Source organism: Diceros bicornis, chromosome 18 (genome assembly GCF_020826845.1).
Source record: "Diceros bicornis minor isolate mBicDic1 chromosome 18, mDicBic1.mat.cur, whole genome shotgun sequence".
Lineage (NCBI taxonomy): Eukaryota > Metazoa > Chordata > Mammalia > Perissodactyla > Rhinocerotidae > Diceros > Diceros bicornis.
Genome location: NC_080757.1, coordinates 17,458,385 through 17,484,335, shown reverse-complemented (window position 1 = coordinate 17,484,335; position 25,951 = coordinate 17,458,385). Strand labels below are relative to the sequence as shown.

At 39.2% G+C, this 25,951-nt stretch overlaps 1 protein-coding gene across 1 annotated transcript; it reads right to left on the bottom strand.

Moving 5' to 3' along the window:
* Positions 1-8,526: 8,526 nt before the first annotated feature.
* On the bottom strand, positions 8,527-21,133 carry TMIGD1 (transmembrane and immunoglobulin domain containing 1). Its single transcript, XM_058560169.1, has 5 exons — positions 21,052-21,133; positions 19,146-19,424; positions 14,782-15,060; positions 9,667-9,770; positions 8,527-8,571 (listed from the first exon to the last, which is right to left on the bottom strand). Exons 1-5 carry the CDS (start codon positions 21,131-21,133, stop codon positions 8,527-8,529), a joined length of 789 nt encoding a protein of 262 aa, XP_058416152.1.
* Between the last annotated feature and the right edge of the window lie 4,818 nt (positions 21,134-25,951).

Here is a 25,951-nt window from a genome sequence, read left to right as displayed (position 1 = left end):
AGGAATTCAAGGCTATGATTCTTTAGTGGCAACAAAGTTTATATCCTCTTTGGTGGAATGTTTTAAATGATGCCTCTGAGCTGCTTATTAAACCTACAAATGACAGCTGGAGTGAAAAATGACCTGTTTGGGGCTGAGAATCTGTTGCAAAAGGAACATACAGTTTGCAAAATGACACACAAGGAGATAGTAAGGCCTCCGAGGGTTATTTCATCATCATTAAATTTTTCTAATGTCAATCATATAACATGAGGACTCACAGGATCTTAGAGGTTATCTTTTCGTCTAGTCCCTCAGTTGGGAGTCTCTGAAAGATTATATGACATCCTTGAGTTGAGCAGCTCATTAGAAGCCGAGCCAGCATGAGAGACTTGCTTTTTGAAGCAACCGTTCATACATCTGGTAGCTTCTTGTACATCTGGCAGCTAAAACTTTTCCATGAGCAGTGTTAAATATACACAGCAGAGTTGCATGACAAGCTACGGGGTCCAACTACTCCCTTTGCCACCCAACATGTTCAGTGATACAAGTGGGTGTGGCTTACTCAAAGATTAAGTTCCAAAGTCAGGCAAAAATTGATTACAGTCAAAATTATCCTTGGAAGTTCCTTGGGAAAATATCACTTCAGAGACCCAAACACCTCTTCTTAATAAGCACAGCAGAGCAGGTTTTTATTCCAGTATGGGAAGAGATTGCTGTTTCTTTGGCTGAGAACCAAATGAAGTGGTTGGCTTGCATTTAAGGGCCATGTTGTAGGAAAAAAGCAAATCCTTGAACACTAGACCCATCCTCAGCATGGGAGATGCTCACATTTTAAGAGCCGTGAGAGAACTAGGACTGGCCAGCTGATTCTCTTCTCGTCTCCTACTCACTTCAGGGCACATGTTCTTTGAGTTGAATGGCAGACCTCATCACAGGCACTTTTAAGTTATTCTTTCTCTCTCTCTCTCTCTCTCTCTCTCTCTCTCTCTGTCTGCGCCCCCCACCCCCTTTTTTACCCATTCTCCCTTCCTTCCCTGTTTCTCTGTATCGACTTTCTGTTTATATTCAAATGTTAAATTTGTCAGTAATTGAGATTAAATGAATCTATATATGTTTGTTCCTGCTGTATAGAAACTACTATATAAGTTAGTTCTTAATGTAAGAGGCAATTTTGCCTAGTGATTAAGGACCCAGGAGCCATACTTGATCTAAATTCCGGTTCAGCCACTGATAAGCTGTGTGACCCAGGACACGTGACTTAAATTCTCTGTGCCTCAGTTTTCCTCCCCTGTAAAATGGATATGAATAAAATAGGACCTTGTTATGAGCATTGAGTTATAATATATTTAAAGTGCTTAGGCCAGCAGAAGGTAAGGAGTGTAACTATTGTTATATGATGTCACTATGCTTCGGGTAACTCAGAGAACTCAGTTTTGACAATTCTCAACAATTGTGTGTGCTAGTTTAATTTCTCTTCTCCTGTCTCCATTATTCCTGGCATACAGTGATCACCCATGAGGCAAAAGGGCTGAATGATTGTCCTGCACAAAACTGAGAGCAACTGTAGTACTTACTTAGATCCAAAAGGTCGGGTGATGGGAGGACTGACTCTTCTTACTAGCTGTGTGACCTTGGACAGATCACTTAACCTTTCTGAACTTTAGCATCTCCAGTTGTGAATCATAAATAATGACAGCACTACCTATCTCACAGAGTGGCTGTGAGGATCAAACAAGATACGTATAAAAATGTTTTATAAACTATAAGGCAACATGAAGATGTAAGAGATCGTCGCCAACGACTATAATTTAAACAGAGGCTGACGCTGTTGTTGCTATCAAGAGTGTCAGGAGAAATAAAGACAAATAATTCATGAGTTTCCACAGCAACACTTTACTGTAGGAATCTGTTGGCAGGAGTACTAGATCTCCAGTTTTTTCTTAATATGTACACAATTCTCTGAGTGAGAACTCAGGTTTCTGGGAATTCATGGTAGTGTCCTCCATGTTTTCCAGTATTTTGTTGTTGTTAGTGCCGTCGAGTGGATTCCAACTCCTAGCAACCCAGTGTACAGCAGTATTATATAAATGAAAACTACCCATGATGTAAGTTGTTTGCTATTTAACAACCTTGATGTAGCAGAGATAGGCTCTTGAGAAAAGATTACCTGAGTGTTAAGGAATTTGTGATTAATATATAGATTTTGTTTTCTATAATCATTGGCATGAGATTAAGTATAATTTGGATTTTTTAATAAAATGAGACTAATTAATTTTTTTCTGGCTTGTGCAACTGCTGCCCTATTTCCTTAAAGATGTGTTGTCAATAGCTATAAGTCTATTCAAAGGGGAAAATATGATTTTATTGTAGGTTATTCAGCATGCTATATGGCTCAGGGTCCCTGGTGGGAAGGATTGGGGGTTATTATGAACTTGCTCCTGAAATTAAGCATTATTTCATTAAACTAGATTAAACTTTCTCTTGAGTTCTTATTATAATAAAACACCTACATTAGTCAGGATAGGCTAAGTTATGCTGCAGTAACAAATTAACTCTAAAATCTAGTGGTTTAACACAAGGGCCTATTTCTCGCTTACATATGAGCAGGTAGTTCTGTCCCACATAGTTATTCAGAATCCCAGGCTGATAGATGCTCTGATATCTCTCCACAGTTGCCATGTCAGGGGAAGAAACAACCTACAGAACATGCACCTATTCTGCTTTGCTTTGCCCAGAAGTGACACCATTAATTCTATCCATAGCTCCTTCACTAGGTCTAGTCACATGGACTCTCTAACGGCAAGGGGGCAGGGAAATGTGAAGAGCACAAGGATATTCAGTGAATGATAAATAGCTCTGCCACAACCCCAAACCACTAAAGCCATAAGATGCCCTCAATCATGTTCCAGTACCTTTATCCCCATCCCCTCACCCCAGGACAGTGCAGTGTAGAGGAAGGAACATAAACTGTGGGGTCAGACTGCCCTGGGTTTGAATCCCAGCTCTGCCCCAAGCTAGTTATATGAGTTTGAGCAAGTTATTTTGTTTCTCTAATCCTCAATTTATTTCCTCATGTGTAAGATGGATTCCAACACCTACCTTTCAGGGTTGTTGCAATGATAAGAAATTATCCATGTAAACCCTTTGGCAAAGATTAATACTTGGTGATTGTTATCATCAGAAGGACAAGCAAATATTTAGGGCTGCAATTCTCAGCTCCAATCCTGCAACACTCCAGGATATCTCCAATTATTTCAAGGAGGGTTGTAACATTTTCAAAAGGCTCTCCAGCTAAGATTGTTTTAAATTCCCTGTACTTACTAAAATAAATTCTCCATAGGTCATTAGAAGTAGGATTGATACTGATATCAATCACTCTTGGCAAATTATGAGAAATGTCTTTATTATTCAACCTTTACTCGTTCTGTGATATCCTCTCCCTTACTCCCGGCCCCAGACTTTGGACCAGCCTGGGATGAATTTCGGCTTAGTCACTCTTTATGAGTTAGTTTAGCATCCTAAGCCCAAGTGTCCTCATTGTCAAAGTTGGGACAATCATGACTACTTCATAGGTTTGTTTACAGGATCAAATACTGCAGGTACAGTCCTCAGCACAGTGTAACCAACTGTCCTCTGACTCAGTTCCTCGTGATCATGCCTGAGCTTTGGGGGAGATAAGACTATGAGTGAAAATTACAAGAGCTGATTCACAAAAACCTCCATGAGACAATGAAAGCCCAAGTCAACACTGGATTGTAACTTACCTAACAGAAAAGGGCATATACTGGGGTGAGAGGCTTCTTCTACTCCTAGACATACAGGATTAAAAAAAATTGTTTTTTAATTAGGAGAATTACACAGAAAAATCCAGATTTCTGACTTCTCTTAAAGAATCAGAAGATCGTCACCAATGGTAACTATTAGCCCTCTTTTATTATATTTTTTATTTTTTCAATTATTTTATTGAGGTCATATTGGTTTATAACATTGTATAATTTCAGGTGTACATTATTATATATCAGTTTCTGTATAGACTGCATTGTGCTTACCACCAACAGTCTAATTTTTATCTGTCACTATACATATGTGCCCCTTTACCCCTTTCACCTACCCCTCATCCCCCTTTCCCTCTGGTAACCACTAATCTGTTCTCTCAATCTGTTCTCTCTCATCTTTCCACATGTTTGTATATCTTCCACATATGACTGAAATCATATGGTTTTGTCTTTGGCTTATTTCAATTAACATAGTACCCTCAAGATCCATCCATATTGTTGCAAATGGGACATTTTTGTCCTTTTTTATAGCTGCATAGTATTCCATTGTACATATATACCACATCTTCTTTATCCATTCATCAGTCGATGGGTACTTGGGTTGCTTCCACGTCTTAGCTATTGTGAATAATGCTGTAGTGAACACAGAGGTGCATAAATCTCTTTGAATTGTTGATTTCAAGTTCTTTGGATAAATACCCAGTAGTGGGATAGCTGGATCATATGGTATTTCTATTTTTAATTTTTTGAGAAATCTCCATACTGTTTTCCATAGTGGCTACACCAGTTTGCATTGCCACCAGCATTGTATGAGGGTTCCCTTTTCTCCACAACCCTCCAACATTTGTTATTTTTTGTCTTGGTAATTATAGCCATTCTGACAGGCTATAATTACCTATCTCATTGTAGTTTTGATTTGCACTTCCCTAATAATTAGTGATGTTGAATATCTTTTCATGTGGCTGTTGGCCGTCTGTATATCTTCTTTGGAAGAATATCTGTTCATATCCTCTGCCCATTTTTTGATTGGGTTGTTTGTTTTGTTGTTGTTGAGTTGTATGGGTTCTTTATATGTTTTGGAAATTAACTCCTTGTCAGATATATGATCTGCAAATATTTTCTCGCGGTTGTTGTGTTGTCTTTTTGTTTTATTCATGGTTTCCTTTGCCTTGCAAAAGCTTTTTAGTCTGATGTAGTCCCGATTGTTTATTTTTTCTTTTGTTTCCCTTGCCTGAGTAGACATGGTATTTGAAAAGATTATTAGCCCTCTTTTAGACATAGATGTGCTATTTGTCACAGTCCCCACCAGTCCCTATTGTTTTACATCTAGCCTGCTTTACTCATTGATCTGCTGGACTCCTGTAAGAATTTGAGTTTATGACCCCTGGCCAATAGATTTAGGAAGGTAGTCATGATGGTGGTGATGATTGGGGTAAAGTTGGTGAAGAAGGGCATTTGTAAGCTATTTTCAATGATTCAAAAAACCAAACAGCAATAATTATATTGTTAACCTCTAAGAGACTGCATAGGTTAAATAAAGTACCAGATTTCTTTACTTTTGAATGGAATTACGCCAACTGGGTAATTGTGTCATCATAAAAGAAGCTCAGACTGGCACTTACATATCATTGATAAATGTTTTAAAAATTGGGAAAATAGATTGCTATTATTTAATACATAAAGCTTGCTTGATAGACCAGTTCTTTAAAAAAATGAGGCCCAAGAAGGAGAAAAATAATAATTATAAAAAGTGTCCTTATTGGTAGAAAAGTTGAGAAGGGAGCAACTGGCTTTGTCACTTCTCCTCTGGTATTTGTAGTCCAAAGGGTCAAAACCAGATGAATGAATGTTGGAATTTCAGGTATCTCATAGTAAGTAAAGAAGACATTTGGGGAAAGGCTATGGGGGCTTCTTTTGAGTCCTGGAATTTCATGTCTTTCTAAGTTAGGCTCTTGATTTTAAATAATGGACATAGTTTTTAATACAGGCTCTGTTTTTTCCCAAAACTGTAAGGCAAAATGAAATGCAATGACCATTTATGATATTACTGTGCTCTGTTAAAACTGGTTAATGTTCCTTGTCTATGCTAATGTACAAGGTCATTGCCTTTTATAAGGGTGAAGAAACTCTCTACTGATGACCTGTAATTCTCAAGAATTGTTATATGTCCTAGAACAGAGCTGATTCATAATTCTGCTAGGTGGGGCAAAGGTATTACATTTTCAATCTTTCTTGCCAACTGCTTCTAGCATTTAGTTAAACCATGTGGGAATCTTTTGAAAATCACAGAGTTTTCAAGCTGACATGAAAATTAATCCTAATCCTCCTCCTAATCCAACCTCCTCATTTTCTTTTTTTTTGTGTGTGAGGAAGATCAGCCCTGAGCTAACATCCGTGCCAATCCTTCTCTTTTTGCTGAGGAAGATCGGCCCTGAGCTAACATCTATTGCCAATCCTCCTCCTTTTTCTCCCCAAAGCCCCAGTAGATAGTTGTATGTCACAGTTGCATATCCTTCTAGTTGCTGTATGTAGGACGCCGCCTCAGCATGGCTCGACGAGCGGTGCGTCGGTGGGTGCCCAGGATCTGAACCCGGGCCGCCAATAGTGGAGCGCTCGCACTTAACCGCTAAGCCATGGTGCCATCCCCCAACCTCCTCATTTTCTAAAGGCCCAAGATAGGGAAAAGGATTTGCCAAAGGTAACACAGCCAAAACCGCAGTTTGAGTCTCCTGATTCCAAGTCCAATTAGATATGTAAGTTTTTTTCTGTTTCCTCTTCCACTTTAAACTATCTCCACCATTGCCTGAAGTCTGTTTTTTTTTTAATAGTCTCCAGTTTAATTGTCTAAACTTTCAGATTTTCACAATCCTCCTACCTTTTCCTTACAGTATTTTCACAGGGCTTCTAAATTCTGCTTTGAGAAACCCTCAATGAGGGACATGATCTGAAGTCTTCCCCACAAAAACCTCGTGGGGCCTCCAAGGCAGAGAAATCTGTAAACCACAGTCTTTAACGGGCTCTTTCTCTCTCTTCCCCTCCCCCTCTCCGTTCCATGCTGAAGTTTCCAAGGAAGCAAAGAGAAGCCTAACAGAAGGATGTGTCTGTTCCTCTTAGAAACAAGACTGTTGAGATTTCATACATTCTGCTCATTTCTTCTTTTTGCTTCTATGTCAATGGAGCGCTTTTTACCACCTGTCTGACAGCAGATCTCTCTCTCGCTGTGGCACATTCAGCTACTGCAATATTAGACCAAAAAAAAATTTTTTTTTATAAGATAGAGGGGGAGCACAGCAGAGACATCAAAGATGGTTCTGGCTGGGGTTGCCTCTCCCCCTAACCCACCCCAGTTGTTCAGGAAAGCAAAGCAGAGATTCTTATTGGAAAAAAAGTGAAGAAAGAATGAAAATGGGAAAAGTCAATGATATATTATAAGAGAGCTGCAATTTAAAATTGAGGTATATCAGAAGAGTACAGGCTGACTCGTAATTAGTATAGCTAGGTATATACAAATGACTATGCAAAATGAGCAAAGGATACTTGTAAACAAACATGCTAGCCAGTCCCTGTCCCCTGCTGTTCTCATCTTTATCGCCACATAAAGCTCACAAAGTTTATGACTGTCAACCACGATGAGATGAGAAAAATAAGGACTTATGCTGAGTTTTTCATAATACTAAATTTATTCCATTTAAAGGGGTGTCGTATTCTGAGATTATATCCCTTTGGTTCTAAACATTTTTTTATGAAATGACAGTGAAGGTAGATGATAAGTGATATTTTTCACATGCTTCCTTGGCAACCTCAAAAATTGACCACTCCATGTTGCCCCTCCCAGTTTTGTTGTTGTTGTTGTTGTTTGGTATTGCACTGATCTGTGAAATCCAAATGTCTGTTAATCTTCTACCTAGAAAAATATACACTAAATGGTACATGGCTACCCATGTTTTTTTCAGAACAAATCTCAATTAATTAACATACCCTTTAAGGAGGAGACAACAAAATCTTACTTTTCATTCTTAACAGCATTCTCCATGAAAATGTTCCGCAAGTATATCAAATTAGTCATAACAACTACTGTTAAGTGCTTAATGAAACACTTCTTCATAACCTCTGACAATTTGACAGGAGTGAATTTAATAATAGCAATAAATACAGATGGAACTACATGAATCAAGGAAGTCCTAATCCAAAACTCTTGCTGTATTAGATGGCATCTCAGCTTTCTCATCTGAAATGATCCAAGAAATTAATTATAATGATGATCATAGCAAGAAGAAAATAAATTCAAAACAAAATTCATACTCTTGGAAAGAATGCCTTTGTCCTTCTTACCCACTGCCCACTTCACGTATGCTGGAGCCAATGGACTAAAGGAAGCTCCAAAAAGAAGGCAGTATTTAGGATGAAGAATGCGGCTTCCGATCTTGTGGAGGAGAATGCAGCAGTGGCTTCCCCAGGGTAGGCCCTCTCAGTTATTTACATTGTATGGCAATAAAATGCAGTTGCATAAGCATTAGCCCAAAATTGTTTAAAGAGGGAGTAGGCTTAAGACCAAAGGTATTCTTAGTTCTAGGCCACCTTCTGACCTAGCCTCACTGGTCTGCCTCTAAAGTGGGGGCAGATTCTCTTCCACTCTTCGTTCTCCTCGGAAACCCTTCACCTTCCAGCACCTCCCATCTCAGGAAGAGTTTGCTCAGGATAGGCTTTATGATGCACACCACTGCTACCCATCTTCTTATAGAAAATCATGGGCCCCAGACCAAAGTACTTACAGAGCTGTTTGACTCTGAGGATCTTTATCCTTTATGCAGAGCTAAAAGCAAACACAACAAGGGCAATGAGTTTGCCTGCTTTTCTAAGGCCCATGGATAAACATTTTGAATGCATCTAGGTGGCTCAAGGGACAGGAAACCCAAATGTCTGTTAATCTACCTAGAAAAATACACACCAGTACAGAGGTGGCTGGAAATATAGCCACAGTAGTTATTTTTATATATAATTATATGTATATAAAATAATATATAATAATATATAAATATTTAATATATAAAATAATATAAAATAATATTATATATTATATATATAAATATATAATTAATATATATTTTATATATTTGACCACAGTAGTTATTTTTATTGAAATTAGAGAAGATGTAACTCTTAAATAAAAATGCTTCCAAGATTCTTAGGTAGTTGAGTATTTCTTTTTCTGTAGGAAAAATTTGCTTTGTATTGTAACAACGAGTGGGTGAATTTCTTCTTGGGAGACATTGTTGCCCTGAATAACACCCAGTTACTGTATGTTTCAAGGAGAATGCCTCTTGCTGGATAATGAATTCAGCCTAGGCCACACTGGCCTTTCCTTAGAGGCTTTCTGCCATATTTGCCTCCCTTTGGCACTGAATTAACTGGTGGAGTCAAATGCATGGCATTAACCTAAGCACACACATACTCTGCATCATGCTAACCAACAAGGTTAAGCATTCAACAGTTCAAACTCCAGCCCACCGAAGCGGGGCTTGTGGCTGTAAGTGGGCAGTAATCTTTTTCATGCAGATCTCTGAATCCAGGGCAGATGTTCCTCTCTATATTTATTTATTATACCAAAGGCACCATAGCAACAATAAAGGGAAATTTGAAAGGAAGAAAAATCAGCCCCAAATCCCCTTCCCCTAACACCACAGCTATTTTCATTCAGGTTTTGTCCTATGGACTTCTATTCTTTGTAAAGCTGTACTCATAATATATGTATAATTTTTATTCCCTTGAGCAACTTCCATTTTAGATTTCATGGGAGAAAGACCAGATTGTCCAAGTATGGTTCCTAATGCTATAGTCACTTATACAGCCTGTTCTCTGCCATTATTTAGATGACTTTTTACCGAAATTGCTTAGAATACTTAGATACCTTCATTATTCTTTTTCTTCTAGCAATCAGTCCAAAGCACAATGTCAGAAAGATCACAATACAGGCAGCGATAATGGGTTCTTTTGGTACACCCACAACTCTGTCTGTTGGAAATGCAAACACAGGGAACGAAGACTAACGTTTATATGGTTCTAATTTATGTATTTCTAATATGTCCCAGCCGTGATGCCTTGCACTTTACATATATCCTCTTAATGAAATCCCTCCAACAACCCCAAAAGGTAGGTGTTATTATCCTCATTTTACAGGCGAGGAGCCAGGGGCTTTGAGAGGTTAGTTTACTTGTCCGAAGTCACAGAACTAGTAAATAGCAGAGACACATTTTGAATCCATTCGCTTGTATAAGGATAATTTATTGTAATATGAAAAACTCCCCCAAGGCAAGCAGTCAGACCATTTTGTGCTTTCTTCTTCCACAATTTTTGCCATGCAGAAAGCAGAAGCAGGCTGAAGTCAATAGTTTTTCCTGCGTTTTGAAAAACCCAAATTGAGAGGTATCCCCGAGGAGAAAGAGAAGGAGGAAGGCTTTAAGAGTAAGAAAGGAAAGGTGAGGAGCCTGCTGGACCAAGGGGAGAGAGGTCTGTGGGCCTCAGGAGCAGTGGGGACCTTGTAGCTATACTATGATAGTGCCCCAAGCAGGTGACAAGACATTACAGACGGTGGCTGCATGGTGCCCCTAGGGAAGTGGGGCTCTAAGCACCAGCCTTCCCAACCATGGCCAAGATTTTCATACCTCTCTACGTGACATGGAAGAACAGAGAGCCTACCTCTAGCTTGGACTAGGAAGAGATCAGCAGCAACCATGACAGCCTGGAAATGAAATCCCATTCCCTTGTTTTCGGAACACCAGGTAAGCTTGCAGCTGTTTTGTTCATCGGGCACTACAGGCACAGTGTTGGTGCTTGCAAGCTTTCCAAGAGCCTATAAAAATATTTGAGACCGGAACAAAAAAAGTATTGGCTCCCAAATATGAAAATAAAGTGGCAAAATTAACCAAAATTGATAAATGTTTAAACATCTGTAAAAAAGTAAGTTTATGTCAACTATAACCCAACTGTTAAATAACAATAATGTTTAAACCTTAAGAGCCAAATTAATAACTTATTTATGATAATATTCAAAATATATGCAAGTTATAAAAATCCTTTCAAAATTTTTACAGCGAAAAAGTATATTTAATGTGTTTTGTTTTAATAAGTTTGATATGATGTGGGATGAAACTTTCAAAAGTAAGAGTACTTAAGGTCAACAGAGGTATTTAAATGACCCCCTCGAAGCCCCTGGATTCTGATGCCATTCTAGGAGGGGAAGGGGCTCCAATAATGGCTAAGATAAAATTTTAGGAACTTATAGGAAATAAAGAGTGTGCTATTTATTGTACAATTGAGTTTTTGGATTGAGTGTAGTCAACAAATTTTTACCGAATGACCACTGTGTATTAGGTGCTGCGTTCATCCCTGCGAAAAATAGGACAGACATGGAGGCTCCTGCCTTCGTGAAGCTCATATTCTAGTGGGGGAGACAGACATTAAACAAACAAAAATTACACATTGAGATAAGTATTATAAAAGACAGAAGTGTGGTGAGATTGTATATGAGGGGCAAAAGGTGGGGAAGAGGAGAAGAGAAGTCTTTAAATAAATCAAATTTCAAAGCCCAAGCGCTATATGCCTCAAGATTATGAAATAGGCTTTATCCTTCATATGACACACTAACCACTTACCTTTTGATTGTTTTCTTCTCCATTATTTGTCCAGTTCCTGCTCAGGATAATTTTTGGAGAGTAAGTAGATTAAGCATCCTTTACTCTTGCTTTCTTTTGGCTGTTAGTAAAAATTATTCTCATGAAGGTGTGGGTTGCACCAACCCACTGGAGAAACTGCTCAGTGGGCCTTCTTGTAAGCCCTGGCTCTGTAATAAACAGCCCTAGGACATGCCAAAGGGTCTTCACCTTACTGGGGACCCCCTCTACTTGCAGTGCCAAGAAAAGATGTCAAAACGAAGGAGAAACAAAGGTGGGACAATTAGGAAAAGAAATCAGAATTCAGTCACAGAGCAGAATATTTTTTACCAAGCTGAATAAAATGAAGCCACACGTGACAGCTTTCACTCCATAAACAAGCTAAAATAAACTGCTTGACTCACTGGCTCACTTTGGATTCCAAGTTTCTATTGAAAGTGACTTTGGAAAATGTAACGGCATCACTCCCCTTATCCTGTTTTACTCTCCCAGTTGTAACCAGCCCTGCTATTTTCCCCCCATATTCATTATGGTAAAATAATCCCAACGCGTGGGCTAAAATCTTGTGCTCGAGAAAAGATCTGTGATATCCCAGAACATGCAAAACAACTTTGAAAAAGGAGAACAAAGTAGGAGAAATAATGATATCTGATGTTAAGACTTCTTATAAAGTGACATAATTAAGACAGTGTGGTATTAATGGAAAGATAACCAAGCAGAAAATGAAAGAAAACAGCAAGTCCAGAAATAGGCTCACTTACGTACAAACAATTCATGTTTGACAAAGTGCAAAGGCAATTCAGTGGAGGAAGAATAAACACTTTAACAAACGATTTTGGAAAATTAGATATTCATACATAAAAGATGAACTTCTAGTCATGTCTCATACCATATCAAAAATTACTGAAGATAGGTCCCGAATGTAAATGTGAAACCTAAAACTGTAAAAGGAGGAGAAAACAGGGGAGAAAATCTTTGTGACTTTGAATTAGGCAAAGATTTCTTAGATATGACACTAAAAGGATGACCTATAAAGGAACAAATTGTTAAATTGGACTTCATCAAAATTACTAACTTCTGTTCTTTCAAAGACACTGTTAAGAGAATGAAAAGTTAAGCCACAGACTGGGATATACTATTTGCAAGTCATATATCTGATAAAGGACTTGTATCCAAAATAAATAAAGAACTCTCAAAACTCAATAAGAAAAAATAGCCTATTGTTATAAGAAAAAGGGGGCAAATATTTAAACAGACATTTCACCAAGAAAATAAGTGGATGGTGTGCAGAAAAGAGTTAAGATAGTGGGCCAGAGACTGCTATCCTTAAAAAGACCTACTTACAAGGTTGGCCCTTGCCTGGCATCTAGGAACTTAGCTGGTAAACAATTCTCTAAACTGATACAAACTTTTCCTGTGTGTCCCCCATGGGAAGTCTGCACATGGATTCCTCCAGATTCTGCTACGTCTTTTTCTTTCTTTCTCTTTTTTTTTGTTGTGAGGAAGATCAGCCCTAAGCTAACATCTGATGCCAATCCTCCTCTTTCCGCTGAGGAAGAGTGGCCCTGGACTAACATCCGTGCCCATCTTCCGCCACTTTATACGGGACACCGCCACAGCATGGCTTGACAAGCGGTGTGTCAGTGCGCACTTTGGAGCCGAACCCTGTGCCGCTGCAGCGGAGCGTGCGCACTTAACCGCTACGCCACGGGTCGCCTCCCTCTTTTTCTTTTTCCTTTATGATCTGGCTGTATATCCTCACTACATTACTGTAATAAATATGAGCCATGAGTACAACTTAAAAAAAAAAAAGATCCGTGATGTCATTTCCAGCTTTGCATGGCCTCATTTAGAAACTACCCCACTGAGCCGTGAAGCTGAGAGAGGCTCATGGCAAACTTGGCATTTAGCCTGAGTGCCAGCAGCAGAATGCTTATGCTGCAAAGGCAGCCAACAGCCAGGGAGGTAAGAAAGCAGGAAGAAATAAGAAAAACAAGTTGGTTTGGATGAGCTCCACCCAAAACAGGATTCTGCCCACCTAAAAGCCAATTTGCCAAGCTGGCAGCCTGCTTGCCACACAAGGTGTATGTTTTTTATGTGACACAGAGCAATTATGATTCCTTCTTAACCAAGAGGGATGATACAATCCCCTAGTCTCTGCGTGTGGTCTTTACAGCCAGTTAGAATGGCATGACCTGAGGCTACACCAACCATGCTTTTGTGGTCCTGGGGAAGGTGAATAGCCACAAGCTTCCATACAGTGCCACTGATTCTATCCTGTGAGTACTTAGGTTATTCCATATGGTGGTGCCACTGATTCTATCCTGTGAGTACTTAGGTTATTTGTGGTTTTGGTTTTTTAAAGCAAGTAGCCACTGGGCATACTGGCACTGCTCTGCGGGACAAATTACTGACCACATCAGTAATCACAGGGATGGGTATTTAACCTGCAGCAGCTCCTCCTCCCCACCAGTCACTCTGTTGGTGTCCCAGACCTTCCTGAGGGGGAGAAAATAAGAAGCCCCATGGTCACATCAGTCAAACACTTCTGGCAAGGGTTCAGTTGACTTCCTGGGGATTGGTAAGAAAAGCAATGAAGGGGCACAGGGAGGCAAATGACAAAGTGAATAATGTTCTAACAAGATATAGGAGCCTCAGCTTGTTTGGCTGCTGCTAGCATACTGGCCCCAGACCAGGAAATGTGTGCGTGAGCATTTTCTGCATCTGCTACACCAGGTATCTCGCCTTTCTCTTTGTGTATGAAGGAGAAATATGAGGAGGGAAAAACACTTGGAGCTTCATTTTTTCTCTATTATTGCGGAGGTGATAAACCTGGGTAGAAGAAGCATGAAGCCAAGAGAGAGAACTTTTTCCCCCTACTCCCTTTTGTGATTAGCCTGTAGGTTACAATTTCAGAGTTAGGAGTGATTTTAGAGATCCATTTTCTTATCTAGCCAGTATCTAGTCACATTTTTTTCCTCTCTGTGTTTCTGACTTCTCTTCTGTTTGTCGTTAGGCTGTGAACTCGGAAGTCCAGTTCCTACAAACCTTGTTGTCCAGGAGAGTTGATGGAAATATCCCTCCCTAAAGCCAACCAGAATTGTCTTCTACCACTTGATTCTAGAAAAGGACCTTTGCTCAAAAAGCACTGTCCTATATGGAATGGGCATAATTCCCCTAAAAGGAAGGACGAGCATTCTTAGTGGAAAACGCTTTGAATGAGGATAATTCTCCAAAGAAAATCCTAGCTTCTAATCATAATTGTCATTCTCATTTATTGTCACAAAAAATATTTACTGCGCATCTATTCTGAATTTTGCACTGTGCTGAATATTACTAAAAAAGAGAGTTACCTGTGACAATGAGGTGGAAGTCTTTGGTCTCCGTTTTCAGAGCTGAATTTGCAATACAGTTGTAGGTTCCATTGTCAGATTTCCTGACTTTGGTAATTGACAGTTGAAGAGACTCACTTGTCTGTTGGACTTGGTGGTAGTTTTTCTCTAAACTCAGGAGGCCACTGTTTTTGTACCACATCATTTGAGCCTGGGGGTTGGATTTCACATTGCAAACCAACTTCGCATTACTGCCTTCCTCAACTGTTTGGAAGTCGTCTCCACTTAGGAAAGGAGGAACTGTAAGATTCAAGCATTTAGGTTTAATCAGCAGATAAGCAGTAGTTTACTGTCAGTGTTCAAGATCTTCTTCAGTCTATCTCATGTGGTCATTCATTCATTTGACAAAAATTTATTGAGTACCTACTGTATGCCAAGCACTGGGCTAGGTAGGAACCTGGGATACAATGGTAAATAACATACATCCAGTTCCAAACCTCATAGAACTTTTAATGTGGTGGAGAAGACAAAACTATGAAACAAATATATGTAATAATGAATCTGTACCAAGTAGACAATTTGTAACACTACCCAAGAGTATAAGCTTTGAGTCTATGCTCTCTGAGAGTTAATATAATAAACCAATCTGTGCGAGTGTTGAATAAAATAGTATAATGTTAAGAAAGCAGTCATTGCGGTTAGCCCTGATTCTACCTACACCACTTATGTACTGTGACCTTGAGAAAGTTACTTAACTGCTAAGTAACTACTCAGTTTCCTCATCTAAAAAGTAGGATTATGGAGCCGGCCCGGTGGCGTAGCTGTTAAGTTCCAGTGCTATGCTTCAGCAGCTGGGGGTTTGCAGGTTTGGATCCCCACGCGGACCGACTCACTGCTTATCAAGCCATGCTGTGGCGGCATCTCATATAAAGTAGAGGGAGATAGGCATGGATGTTAGCCCAGCGCCAATATTCCTCAGCAAAAAAGAGGAGGATTGGCAACAGATGTTAGCTGAGGGCTAATCTTCCTCACCAAAAAAAAAAAAAAAAAAAAAGAGAAAGAAAAAGTAGGATTATACTTACCTTGTGAGTTGGCTGTGAAGATTAAATGACATAATGCCTGTAAAGAATTACCGCATTGCTAGCTACTATTATTATTGTGGTGGTGGTAGTAGTTTTGAAGGCTTCTCACACCCTCTATTTTTGCATTTTACCTAACCACATTTCCTCTGGCCACATGTATACCAATGCATATCTGCATTTCCTCAATGATCCTCTAGAAATAATGTCCTCCTTCCAGAAGGTGTTCCAATCACGGCAACTCTGGCATCTATGGAAGGTGAGTGTGACCTGAGTCCCTCTCATCCCTCTGTGTGAGCAGCTCCTTACTCCCTCCATGATAAGGGCAGCTATAGACCCATAAGCTAGTTGAACACATTTATCTTCACCAAATAATTCCAACCTTCACCCTGACCAGGGCTTTCCAACATCTAGGGAGAGAATGTCTGAGTTGGTTCTCCTCTCTTCTCCATGCCCCTTGCATTTTCTGGCCAGTGTGCAGAAGGGTAATAAAATACTTGAAAAGTGGGCCGTAGGAAAGAGGTAAAGGCAGAGAAGGAGGAAAAAAGGAGCTTGTGTAATCTGCACACTGAATAATTAGACCCTGAGTAGGCTGTGCTATTAATAACTCTCTCAGAAGAATGACATTTTGTTGCTCTTTGAAATGAGCTTGAATTCTGTATCCATATCCATCAAAGATGTTATATGATATTCAGATATGGAAGAAGCTGCTAAAATAGAGAACATAATTGCCAAATATACCAGTTTCGCTTGTGGACAGGTCTTACTAGTTGTTTCTTCTAATTTAATTACTTAAAATTAATTTTTAAGCACATCAGCCGCACATGAGTATTCCCTATTTAAAAAATTCATTCTCTCAGTAACTTGCATGTTTCTGAGATATATCCGGATTGAACCACAGAGATCTAGCTCATTGCCTTTATTTTTTATTATTATTATTTTTTGGGGGTGGGGAAGATTGAGCTAACACCTGTTGCCAATCTTCCTCTTTTTGCTTGGGGAAGAGTGGCCCTGAGCTAACATCTGTGCCCATCTTCCTCTATTTTGTGTGTGGGATACCACCACAGCATGGCTTGATGAGTGGTGCATGTCCGAGCCCAGGATCCGAACCTGCGAACCCCGGGCGGCTAAAGTGGAGTGCGCGAACTTAACCACTGCACCATCAGGCCAGCCCCTAGCTCATTGCTTTTAGAGTGCTACAGTATAATATATGACTCTTTAATCATTTTATTTTGATGGGCATTAGGTTACTTTCATTTTTAAAATGTTAAACAATGTCACAATAAACATCCCTGTATATGTCTCTTGTTTCACTTCTAGAAGTAGAAATGCTGAGTCCTAGGGTAGCACACTTTAAATTTTGATAGATGTCCCAAAAGAAGTGGTCTCAATTTATACTTTAAGCAACAATGTATGAGAGAACCTGTTTCTGCACACCCTCCCCCAAATAGTGTATTATCAAGCTTCCATCTAGTTCTTGATCTGCTATTTATAACAATAATATTTCCTTAGGATTGTATATGATATTCTTGTCACTTTTTATGAGCTCATTTTGACTTATCGATTGATAAGTTTGTCAGTTTATTGTCGCTTTGAATCACTGACCAGTTGGTTTTTTTATATATGTGCTTAGCAACAACAATATTTAGGAGATTGTTATAAAGATGATTCTAAAAGTGAATTCAGGTTGGAAAACTGAAAATCATTTCTTTAAGCCACCAAATCATATTGTCTCATTTCTGCCATGTCTCCCTTAGGAAGGTACAATGGGAAGAAAGAGCACTAGATTAGGAGTCTGGGAATTTGTGTTCTGTTCTCAGCTCCAGCTGTGATAATTTCGGCCCTCAGTCTTGGGCCTCAGTTTCCTCACCTGTCATTTTATAAGGATGACAAGGCCTCCAAGGTCCCCAATAGTCTTGGATTCTATTAAAGTAGCCAAGAGGTAGCTTGCTAAAAATCACATTTTATCAATTCATAGAAAATAAAAAACAAAGCTCCTTTGCCTAGGAAGATGCAAATGATTCATTCCGGAAACTCAAGCTGCAGGACGCCAGTATTTTTCAGAGCGGGATTTCTCAGCATTATCTACTGTTATGTCAGGAACAGTGGCATCACTTTTTCACAGAAAAGTTTGCTGAGCTCACTGGGGTCAAATGGCTTTGACTTTTTACTACTAGGTTCCCAGTCCAGACCTCTTTCTACCAAATCATACCCCATCATCACCATATCCCATATCACCCCTCACCACACCATCCATACCTTCCTCGTGTAGAACTAGCTTTCCACTCAAACCACCTACACGATCACCTACATAGAATCACTTGAAGGCCCCCTACCTCCATGTAGTTCCACCAGTGGGTTGCCAATACCTGGAACCTAACTATCGGAGAGCTTCACCTTTTTGGGTTTTAAGGTGATGTTAAAAGATTCCCAATGAGGGTCGGCCCTGCGGCTTAGTGGTTAAGTGCGCATGCTCCGCTGCTGGCGGCCTGGGTTTGGATCCCGGGCGCGCACCGACGCACCGCTTCTCCGGCCATGCTGAGGCCGCGTCCCACATACAGCAACTAGAAGGATGTGCAACTATGACATACAACTATCTACTGGGGTTTTGGGGAAGAAGAAAAAGAGGAGGATTGGCAATAGATGTTAGCTCAGAGCCAGTCTTCCTCAGCAAAAAGAGGAGGATTCACACGGAGCTTAGCTCAGGGCTGATCTTCCTCACACACAAAAAAAAAGATTCCCAAGGAATGTCTAAGTAGAACACAAAAGCTGGAAACTACAAAAGAAAAGATTGATAATTTTAAATACATAAACGTATTAAACATGTTATTAAAATATAGCCAAAAAACTATAAAAAATGTCAAAAACAAATAGAATAAATACTTAAATCCAAAATGACAAGATGCTAGTTTCCTTAATATACAAAGCCCTTATACAAATCAATAAGAAGAAGGAATCCAACCTGATGGAAATATGAGTAAAGGACGTGAGCAGGCATTTCACAGACAAGAAACATGAAGAGCCAATACATTTATGAAAAGGTGAACACCCTCATTCTTAATTTAGAAAATGAAAATAAAATTTCAAATCAGGCTGACAAACTCTTAGAATTTGAGGATACTCAGTGCTCATGAGAGTGTTGGGAAATAGGCACCCTCGTGCATTGTTGTGGGAGCATAAAGGGGGCAACTTGGCAATATCAAGCGAATGTTAAAATGCACGTACTCTTTAGACCCAGATTTCAACTACCACTTAATGTAGTGCAGACAACAGAGACTGAGTAGTAGTTTCTTTTCCCTCACTCACAAATGACATTCAGCACCACGGAGATGGACACCGACTGATTCCTCCGTAGCTTGCAGGTAAAGGTGACTCCGTTGTCATTTTCACTGATGGAAGAGACACAGATAGAGCTGGAGTTGATTTTGTTTCCAGATTTCAAATCCACTGTCTCCTCTTCTCGGTACCAGAGAAGTTCTTCCTCATTGGTGTGGTTTTGAACAACACATTTCAGAGATTCTTGGAAGCCAAGCTGAGTGTCCAGAACATAGTTCTCAGTTTTACCATTCACCGTTAAAATAGAACCTGGGAGGGCGGGAAGAAACTGTTAAGGTAGAGTGAACAGTCTAAATGGCCATCAGCAGGGGATAGGTAAAATAAATTATGTTACATCAATGCAGTGAAATACTCTGAAACAATTAAAAATAGTCATATTGATCTGTATGATTTTACAAGGAAAAAGATCCATAATGTATTATTAACTAAAAAAAGGAAAAGGTTAAAATGATGGTTACCAAATGTTGCTGCACATTGTAATCACCTGGGGATCTTTAAAAATGTGCTGATGCCTGGCTCCCACCCCCAGACAATCTGATTAATTGATATGAGTGCAACCTGGGTGTTTGGTTTTTAAAAAGCTCCCCAGGTAATTCTAATGTGCAGTGAAGTTTGAGAACCACTGAGTTAGAAACCAGTATGTACAAAATTACCTCATTTATATGTATACACATACACACGTATAATTATGAGAAAAAGTCTTGGTAAAAATCCTATCTCTATATATTGAATAGGATTGATAAAAATAGAAAAAAAAGTGGAGCAATACTTAGCAGACAGCTTGTTTACTTCAAGGGGTTGAAAGTAGCAAAGTAAGGGGGTGGGAGTGGGGAAACACAAAGGAAAAAGGACTATAGCATAATGGAAAAATATTTATGACGTAACATTAGGTGAATAGGCAGAATGTAAATTACAACTCTAATAATTAATATGACTATATCAAAGTTGAATATGCATATGGATAAAAGCTGATTTGAAAGCATTTCTGATTAGATGATAGGATTATGGACAAATTTGGTCTTGTATTTCTGATGTTTTAATATTGTTTTGTCAGTGTAGTAAAATAAACAGATGTTTAAACAGCTGTGGTTTGTGGGGTAGACAAGTTGCTGTGGGGTGGATGATCAGGATATATAGCAGTATATTTTCATCTCAGATTTTTAGAAATCTGTTCATTGTGTAGTAACATACCTGAATTTCAGTTTTTACTTTCCTGGGTTCAGAAGCAAGCAACAAAAGCAAAAAAATGACTGTAGCTGCCACAAACTTACCCCTTACATAACATTTGTTAGTACATCCTGAAAACACATTAACTTTTCCTTTAAAAAGCATAAACTACTGGTGAAAATAATGAGATTGCTGCCTAGTATTTTTTTAAAAATCTGGAGGAATATTCACCAACATGTTGAGCTGTTATCTTTAGATGATGGGATTTGGAGGGATTTTTACTTTTATGTAATTCCTAATTTATTTTACAATGACTATGTATTACTTTTTAAATCAAGGGGGGAAAAAGCTACTTCCAGGTTGGAGTGGGGAGCAAAGGCAGGAAAGATTTTCATGTAAGTAGTGTGTTCACATAAATAGCAGAAGATTATTTGGGATGTGGTTAGGAATGATATGTGTTAAAATGTAGGAAAATTCTGGCTGTGGCTCTGGAGAGAATAGAATACTTCACCCTGTCTTATATTATCAGAACCATAAAAATATTTTTCCATTTAATGTTTTATTATGTCATCTGACTCCTGTACTCTGAGCCATACCAACTGTGTAGTCATTCCAATTTGGATTTTGGATTTTCCCAGTGCCCACTCATCATTTTTTAATCTGAAATTTTTCAATGTTTAAAAAGAGGTCAAAAAGAATATTAACTTACTTGTCATCTCACATGGCAGAAATAAAATCAGTAACAGAAGAAATCTGCACGTTTGCATTAGGCCACTGTTCTTCCAGGCCATCTTTAATGAATTTAAACCTGATCTGTCAGCGGAAAAAGAGTATTGTTGGTTCTGTACTTTGGTCTACACTGAGTTTATGAACCTTCCTCTTGTCTATTATACATTTGAAATCAAGTCCCAGATGAGTCATCCAGCTGTGTCATCTCAGCTGTGACAGTACTATTTCTAGTTTTTGATTAAACAATCGTGTCTGACTAGTAAGTTCAAAGTACTTTTAGCATTAAGGAATTTTCTTTAAGACAGCAAAAATAAAACCTAAGTATAAGATATAGGGCAGATAGGGCAGCCTTGGGGAAGTCTTCCCTAGAGAAATTGATAGAATGTCGTTTGAACAGAAAGAGAAATGAAACTTGCTTCCTTCTCAGACAGTCCCTACTGAACAAAGTCGTTCTTGTTTTGAAAGCCTCTCTTGGGTCATTTTTGTAAGGTTGCTGTCTGCTAATGGAAAGTTTTGAGAGTGTTCCAAATCCCATAGAGTTGGTTTGTACCTTAGAAAAGACTCAATTGAAATATGGCCTCTGGTCTTAAACCGTGTTAATCTCTGCTTTCTCCATCCCTCCACTACTCTCTGCCTCGTAATACTCCTTCCCCTTGCCTTGTATGGACTAAAAATAATAAATCACAAAGCCCTCTTTTCTCTCTTTTTGTGCTTTTGCTGCTGCCATCCCTCTCCCTAAGATATTCTCCACTTCCATCCAGGAAAAGCATGTATTTATTATTTCCTTTCAGGGGTACCACTATGAATATATTAGAAACACAAATGGAATGCTTTCTGTGCAACAGACACTGTGCTAAACACTTCACATACATTGTGTCCATCTCAGTTAAGCCCCTAACAACCCTCTTGAACTTGTTTCTAAACGTTTGGGGGGATTATGTATATTTGCCCAAGATCCCAAAGACAGTACACATCAGGGCCAGGATTCGAACCTAGGACTCTCAAGGCCAGGCTCTTAACCACCCTACTGCCTAGATTAATGTTCTCTTCCTTTAAGAAGCTGCTGTTAATTCCTTCTGGTCCCTGGCCACTCCACAGACCTTATCAACTTGGAATTTTGTCCCCTTAATTTGAATATTAACATTTATTTATTTGTTTTTTTGTTTATTTTTGTGAGGAAGATTGGCCCCGAGCTAACATCTGTGCCCATCTTCCTCTATTTTGTATGTGGCACACCACCATAGCATGGCTTGATGAGCAGTGCATAGGTCCGTGCCTGGGATTCGAACCTGCGAAGCCCAGGCCATTGAAGCAGAGCACGTGAACTTAACTACTACGCCACCGGGCTGGCCCAATATTAACTTTTAAGAGCTGGAACATACCTATGACTCCTTTGGGTCAACTCCGCTCCTCCCCATCCCAGGCCTGTCCCAACAGGAACAAGTTTTATTCCTGTCAGGCTCACTCTTTCTGGCTGGCAAGCCCATATCATTCTTTCAATAAGATGCAATTAGTACCAAAACTTGTTCTTTTGTAATTTTAAAATTTTGCAAAAAAGTTTTCTATCAAGCATTGTAACAGTGATGATTTCAGAATTTGGTCATTGATACAGTTTTCTTAAACGCTGTCCACTGTAGGTGCTCCATTAAAACTGAAAGTGTGGGCTTCTTGGCAGACCTCACGCTACCCTATTAAGGAGGAGGATTGATGTCTCCCCTTCCCTTCCACCCCACCAAGAAAGCAACTTTTCAAAATGAATTTCCCTCACTTGACTTGTTTTTAATTTCCACGACTATCTTTTTATACAAGACAAAACCTTACCACTTACCTGCTGAGCTCTGAAAAGCTGACTTCCTTGGCCAATTGTTCCTCTGTCTGGGAACCCTGAATCCTTTCCCTGTTACCATGTTTATAATACGTGAACTTGAACACTTTATGACAGTAGGGTCAAGTAAATAAGATAAATTGGGTTCAAAGTCTGTTTCTCCTTACGGATCCTTAGAGAAGACAGTAATTGGGAAAGACATCTTCTTAAGATCTAAGTTTTTATGTGTACCAGGTGGGGCCAGATATTACCAATAGGGATGTAATTGTTCCAAGAAAGCCTGACCTTTGCAAAAATTTATAACATGTCTCACTGAACACTATATGGTCAAATCAGATAATTGTGCTTTGATGATCTGACAGCCCACGAATTGTGATGGGGCAAGTCTGAGGAGAGGTTTGATTTTCATAGCAGCCAAAACCTTGGAAGATTCCACACAACTTAAATAATGCTGGAAAAGTATTACTTACTACTGGTAACCCAAGCCCAGTGTGTAAACTGTACCAAGCCAGGCATGGCAGAGGAAAGCCTTTGAGGCTTTCACCAGATTAAGGAATCCTTGCATTCAAGAATTAGCAATTGAGGATAACATTTTTTTTTACTGATTAAAAAATACAGGGGCCAGCTAGAGGCATCACAATCCCTGACTTCAAAATATACTATAAAGCTATAATAATCAAAACAGCATGGTACTGGTACAAAAACAAACACACAGATCAATGGAACAGAATCAAAAAGCCAGAAATAAAACCACACAAATACAGAGAGCTAATCTTCGACAAAGGAGCTAAGAACATACAATGGAGAAAGGAAAGTCTCCTCAATAAATGGTGCTGGGAAAACCGGACAGCCACATGCAAAAGAATGAAAGTAGGCCATTATCTTTCACTACACACAAAAATTAACTCAAAATGGATCAAAGACTTGAAGGTAAGACCTGAAACTATAAAACTCCTGGAAGAAAATATAGGCAGTACACTCTTTAACATTGGTCTTAGAGGGATCTTTTCGAATTCCATGTCTACTTGGACAAGGGAAACAAAAGAAAAAATAAACAAGTGGGACTTCATCAGACTAAAGAGCTTCTGCAAGGCAAGGGAAACCAGGATCAAAATGAAAAGACAACCCACAAGCTGGGAGAAGATATTTGCAAATCATATATCCAACAAGGGGTTAATCTCCATAATATATAAAGAACTCACACAACTAAACAACAAAAAAACAAACAACTGAATCAAAAAATGGGCAGAGGATATGAACAGACATTTTTCCAAGGAAAATATACAGATGGCCAATAGGCACATGAAAAGATGTTCAGCATCACTAATTAGTAAGGAAATGCAAATTAAAACTACAATGACATATCACCTTACACCCGTTAGAATGGCTATAATCACCAAGACAAAAAATAACAAATGTTGGAGAGGATGTGGAGAAATAGGAACCCTCATTCACTGCTGGTGGGAATGCAAACTGGTGCAGCCTCTATGGAAAACAGTATGGAGATTTGTCAAAAAATTAAAAATAGAAATACCTTATGATCCATCTATCCCATTACTGGGTGTTTATCCAAAGAACTTGAAATCAACAATCCAAAAAGGCTTATGCATCCCTATGTTCATTGGCAAGAAGCCAAGAAGTGGAAGCAACCCAAGTGTCCATCAACAGATGATTGGATAAAGAAGATGTGGTATATATGTACAGTGGAATACTACTCAGCCATAAAAAAAGACAGAATCGTCCCATTTGCAACAACATGGATGGACCTGGAGGGTATTATGTTAAGCAAAATAAACCAGACAGAGAAAGACAAACACTGTATGATTTCACTCATATGTGGAAGATAAACTAACACACAGACAGAGTGAACAGTTTGATGGTTACCAGGGGGAAGGGAGTTGGGGGAGGGGCACAAGGGGCGCATTTATATGGTGACTGACAAATAATAATGCACAATTGAAATTTCACAATGTTATAAACTATTATGATATCAATTTAAAAAATTGAGAAAAGAACGAAAATAAAGGAAGCTCATTCTCTAAAAAAAACCCACAGGCGCCTGCCGGGTGGCATAGTGGTTAAATTTGCGTGCTCCACTTTCGTGGCCCGGGGTTCGCAGGTTCGGATCCCGGGCGTGGACCTAAGCACCACTCATCAAGCCATGCTGTGGCAGCATCCCACATACAAAATAGAGGAAGATGGGCACAGCTGTTAGCTCAGGGCTAATCTTCCCCAGCAAAAAGAGGAAGATTGGCAATAGATGTTAGCTCAGGAGCCAATCTTCCTCACCAAAAAAAAAACAAAAAAACCAACAAACAAAAACACATATGTTTATGGTGTTGTTAGAATGTGAATTTTATCTGGCAAGTACTATTTTTCCCATTTATACAAGAACAGAATAAAAGAATATTTATAGTTATCTTCACATTTTAACACATTGGTTAAGAACACTAGAGATCTGCTCTTACTAGCTGTATAACTTCCAAAAGTTATTTAACATTTAACCTCTATGAGCCTCAGGTTCTTCATCAATAGAATGGGAATAACAATAGTGCCCTCCCTACAAAGTCTCTGTGCGGTTAAATGAAATAAAGCATGTGAATAGCAACACAGTGAGCTATTAATAAGCAGAAGCTATAATTATTATTAATATAGGCTGGGCAGGGCATAATAAATAAACACAGCCTCGCTATACATTGTTTTAGTAAGAACCACAACAAAGAGCAGTTCCCCTTGGCTGGGTTGCAGGCACCATCTAAGCAGGTTTTGAGTTTACTTCTGTATGGATCTAATAGTCCTGCGTTTTACTATTACCATTTCTAAATGAATTTAGCAATGGATTGATGTCTTGGTTCTGGGTCCCTCCAAAGCAGACCCTAAGATAAAGCTTTGCATGCAAGTAGTTTATTTAAAGGTGATCTCAGGAAGCATAGTAAGGAAGTGAGATAGAGAAGGAGGGAAAACTAGTAAAAGATATGTTAATGAACAGGTTACTGCTGTGGGCACCTGTCACTGTTGGCTTTGACAAGCTCTGTAGAACACAGCTCAGAATCAA

Coding starts and splice junctions, on each gene's coding strand:
- TMIGD1 (XM_058560169.1), bottom strand. CDS start 21,133: ATGGCCTGGAAGAACAGTGGCCTAATGCAAACGTGCAGATTTCTTCTG. Junction 19,425..21,051: donor TCTGCCATGTGAGATGACAA/GTAAGTTAATAT, acceptor CCGCCCTCCCAG/GTTCTATTTTAACGGTGAAT. Junction 15,061..19,145: donor CGTGGTGCTGAATGTCATTT/GTGAGTGAGGGA, acceptor TGAATCTTACAG/TTCCTCCTTTCCTAAGTGGA.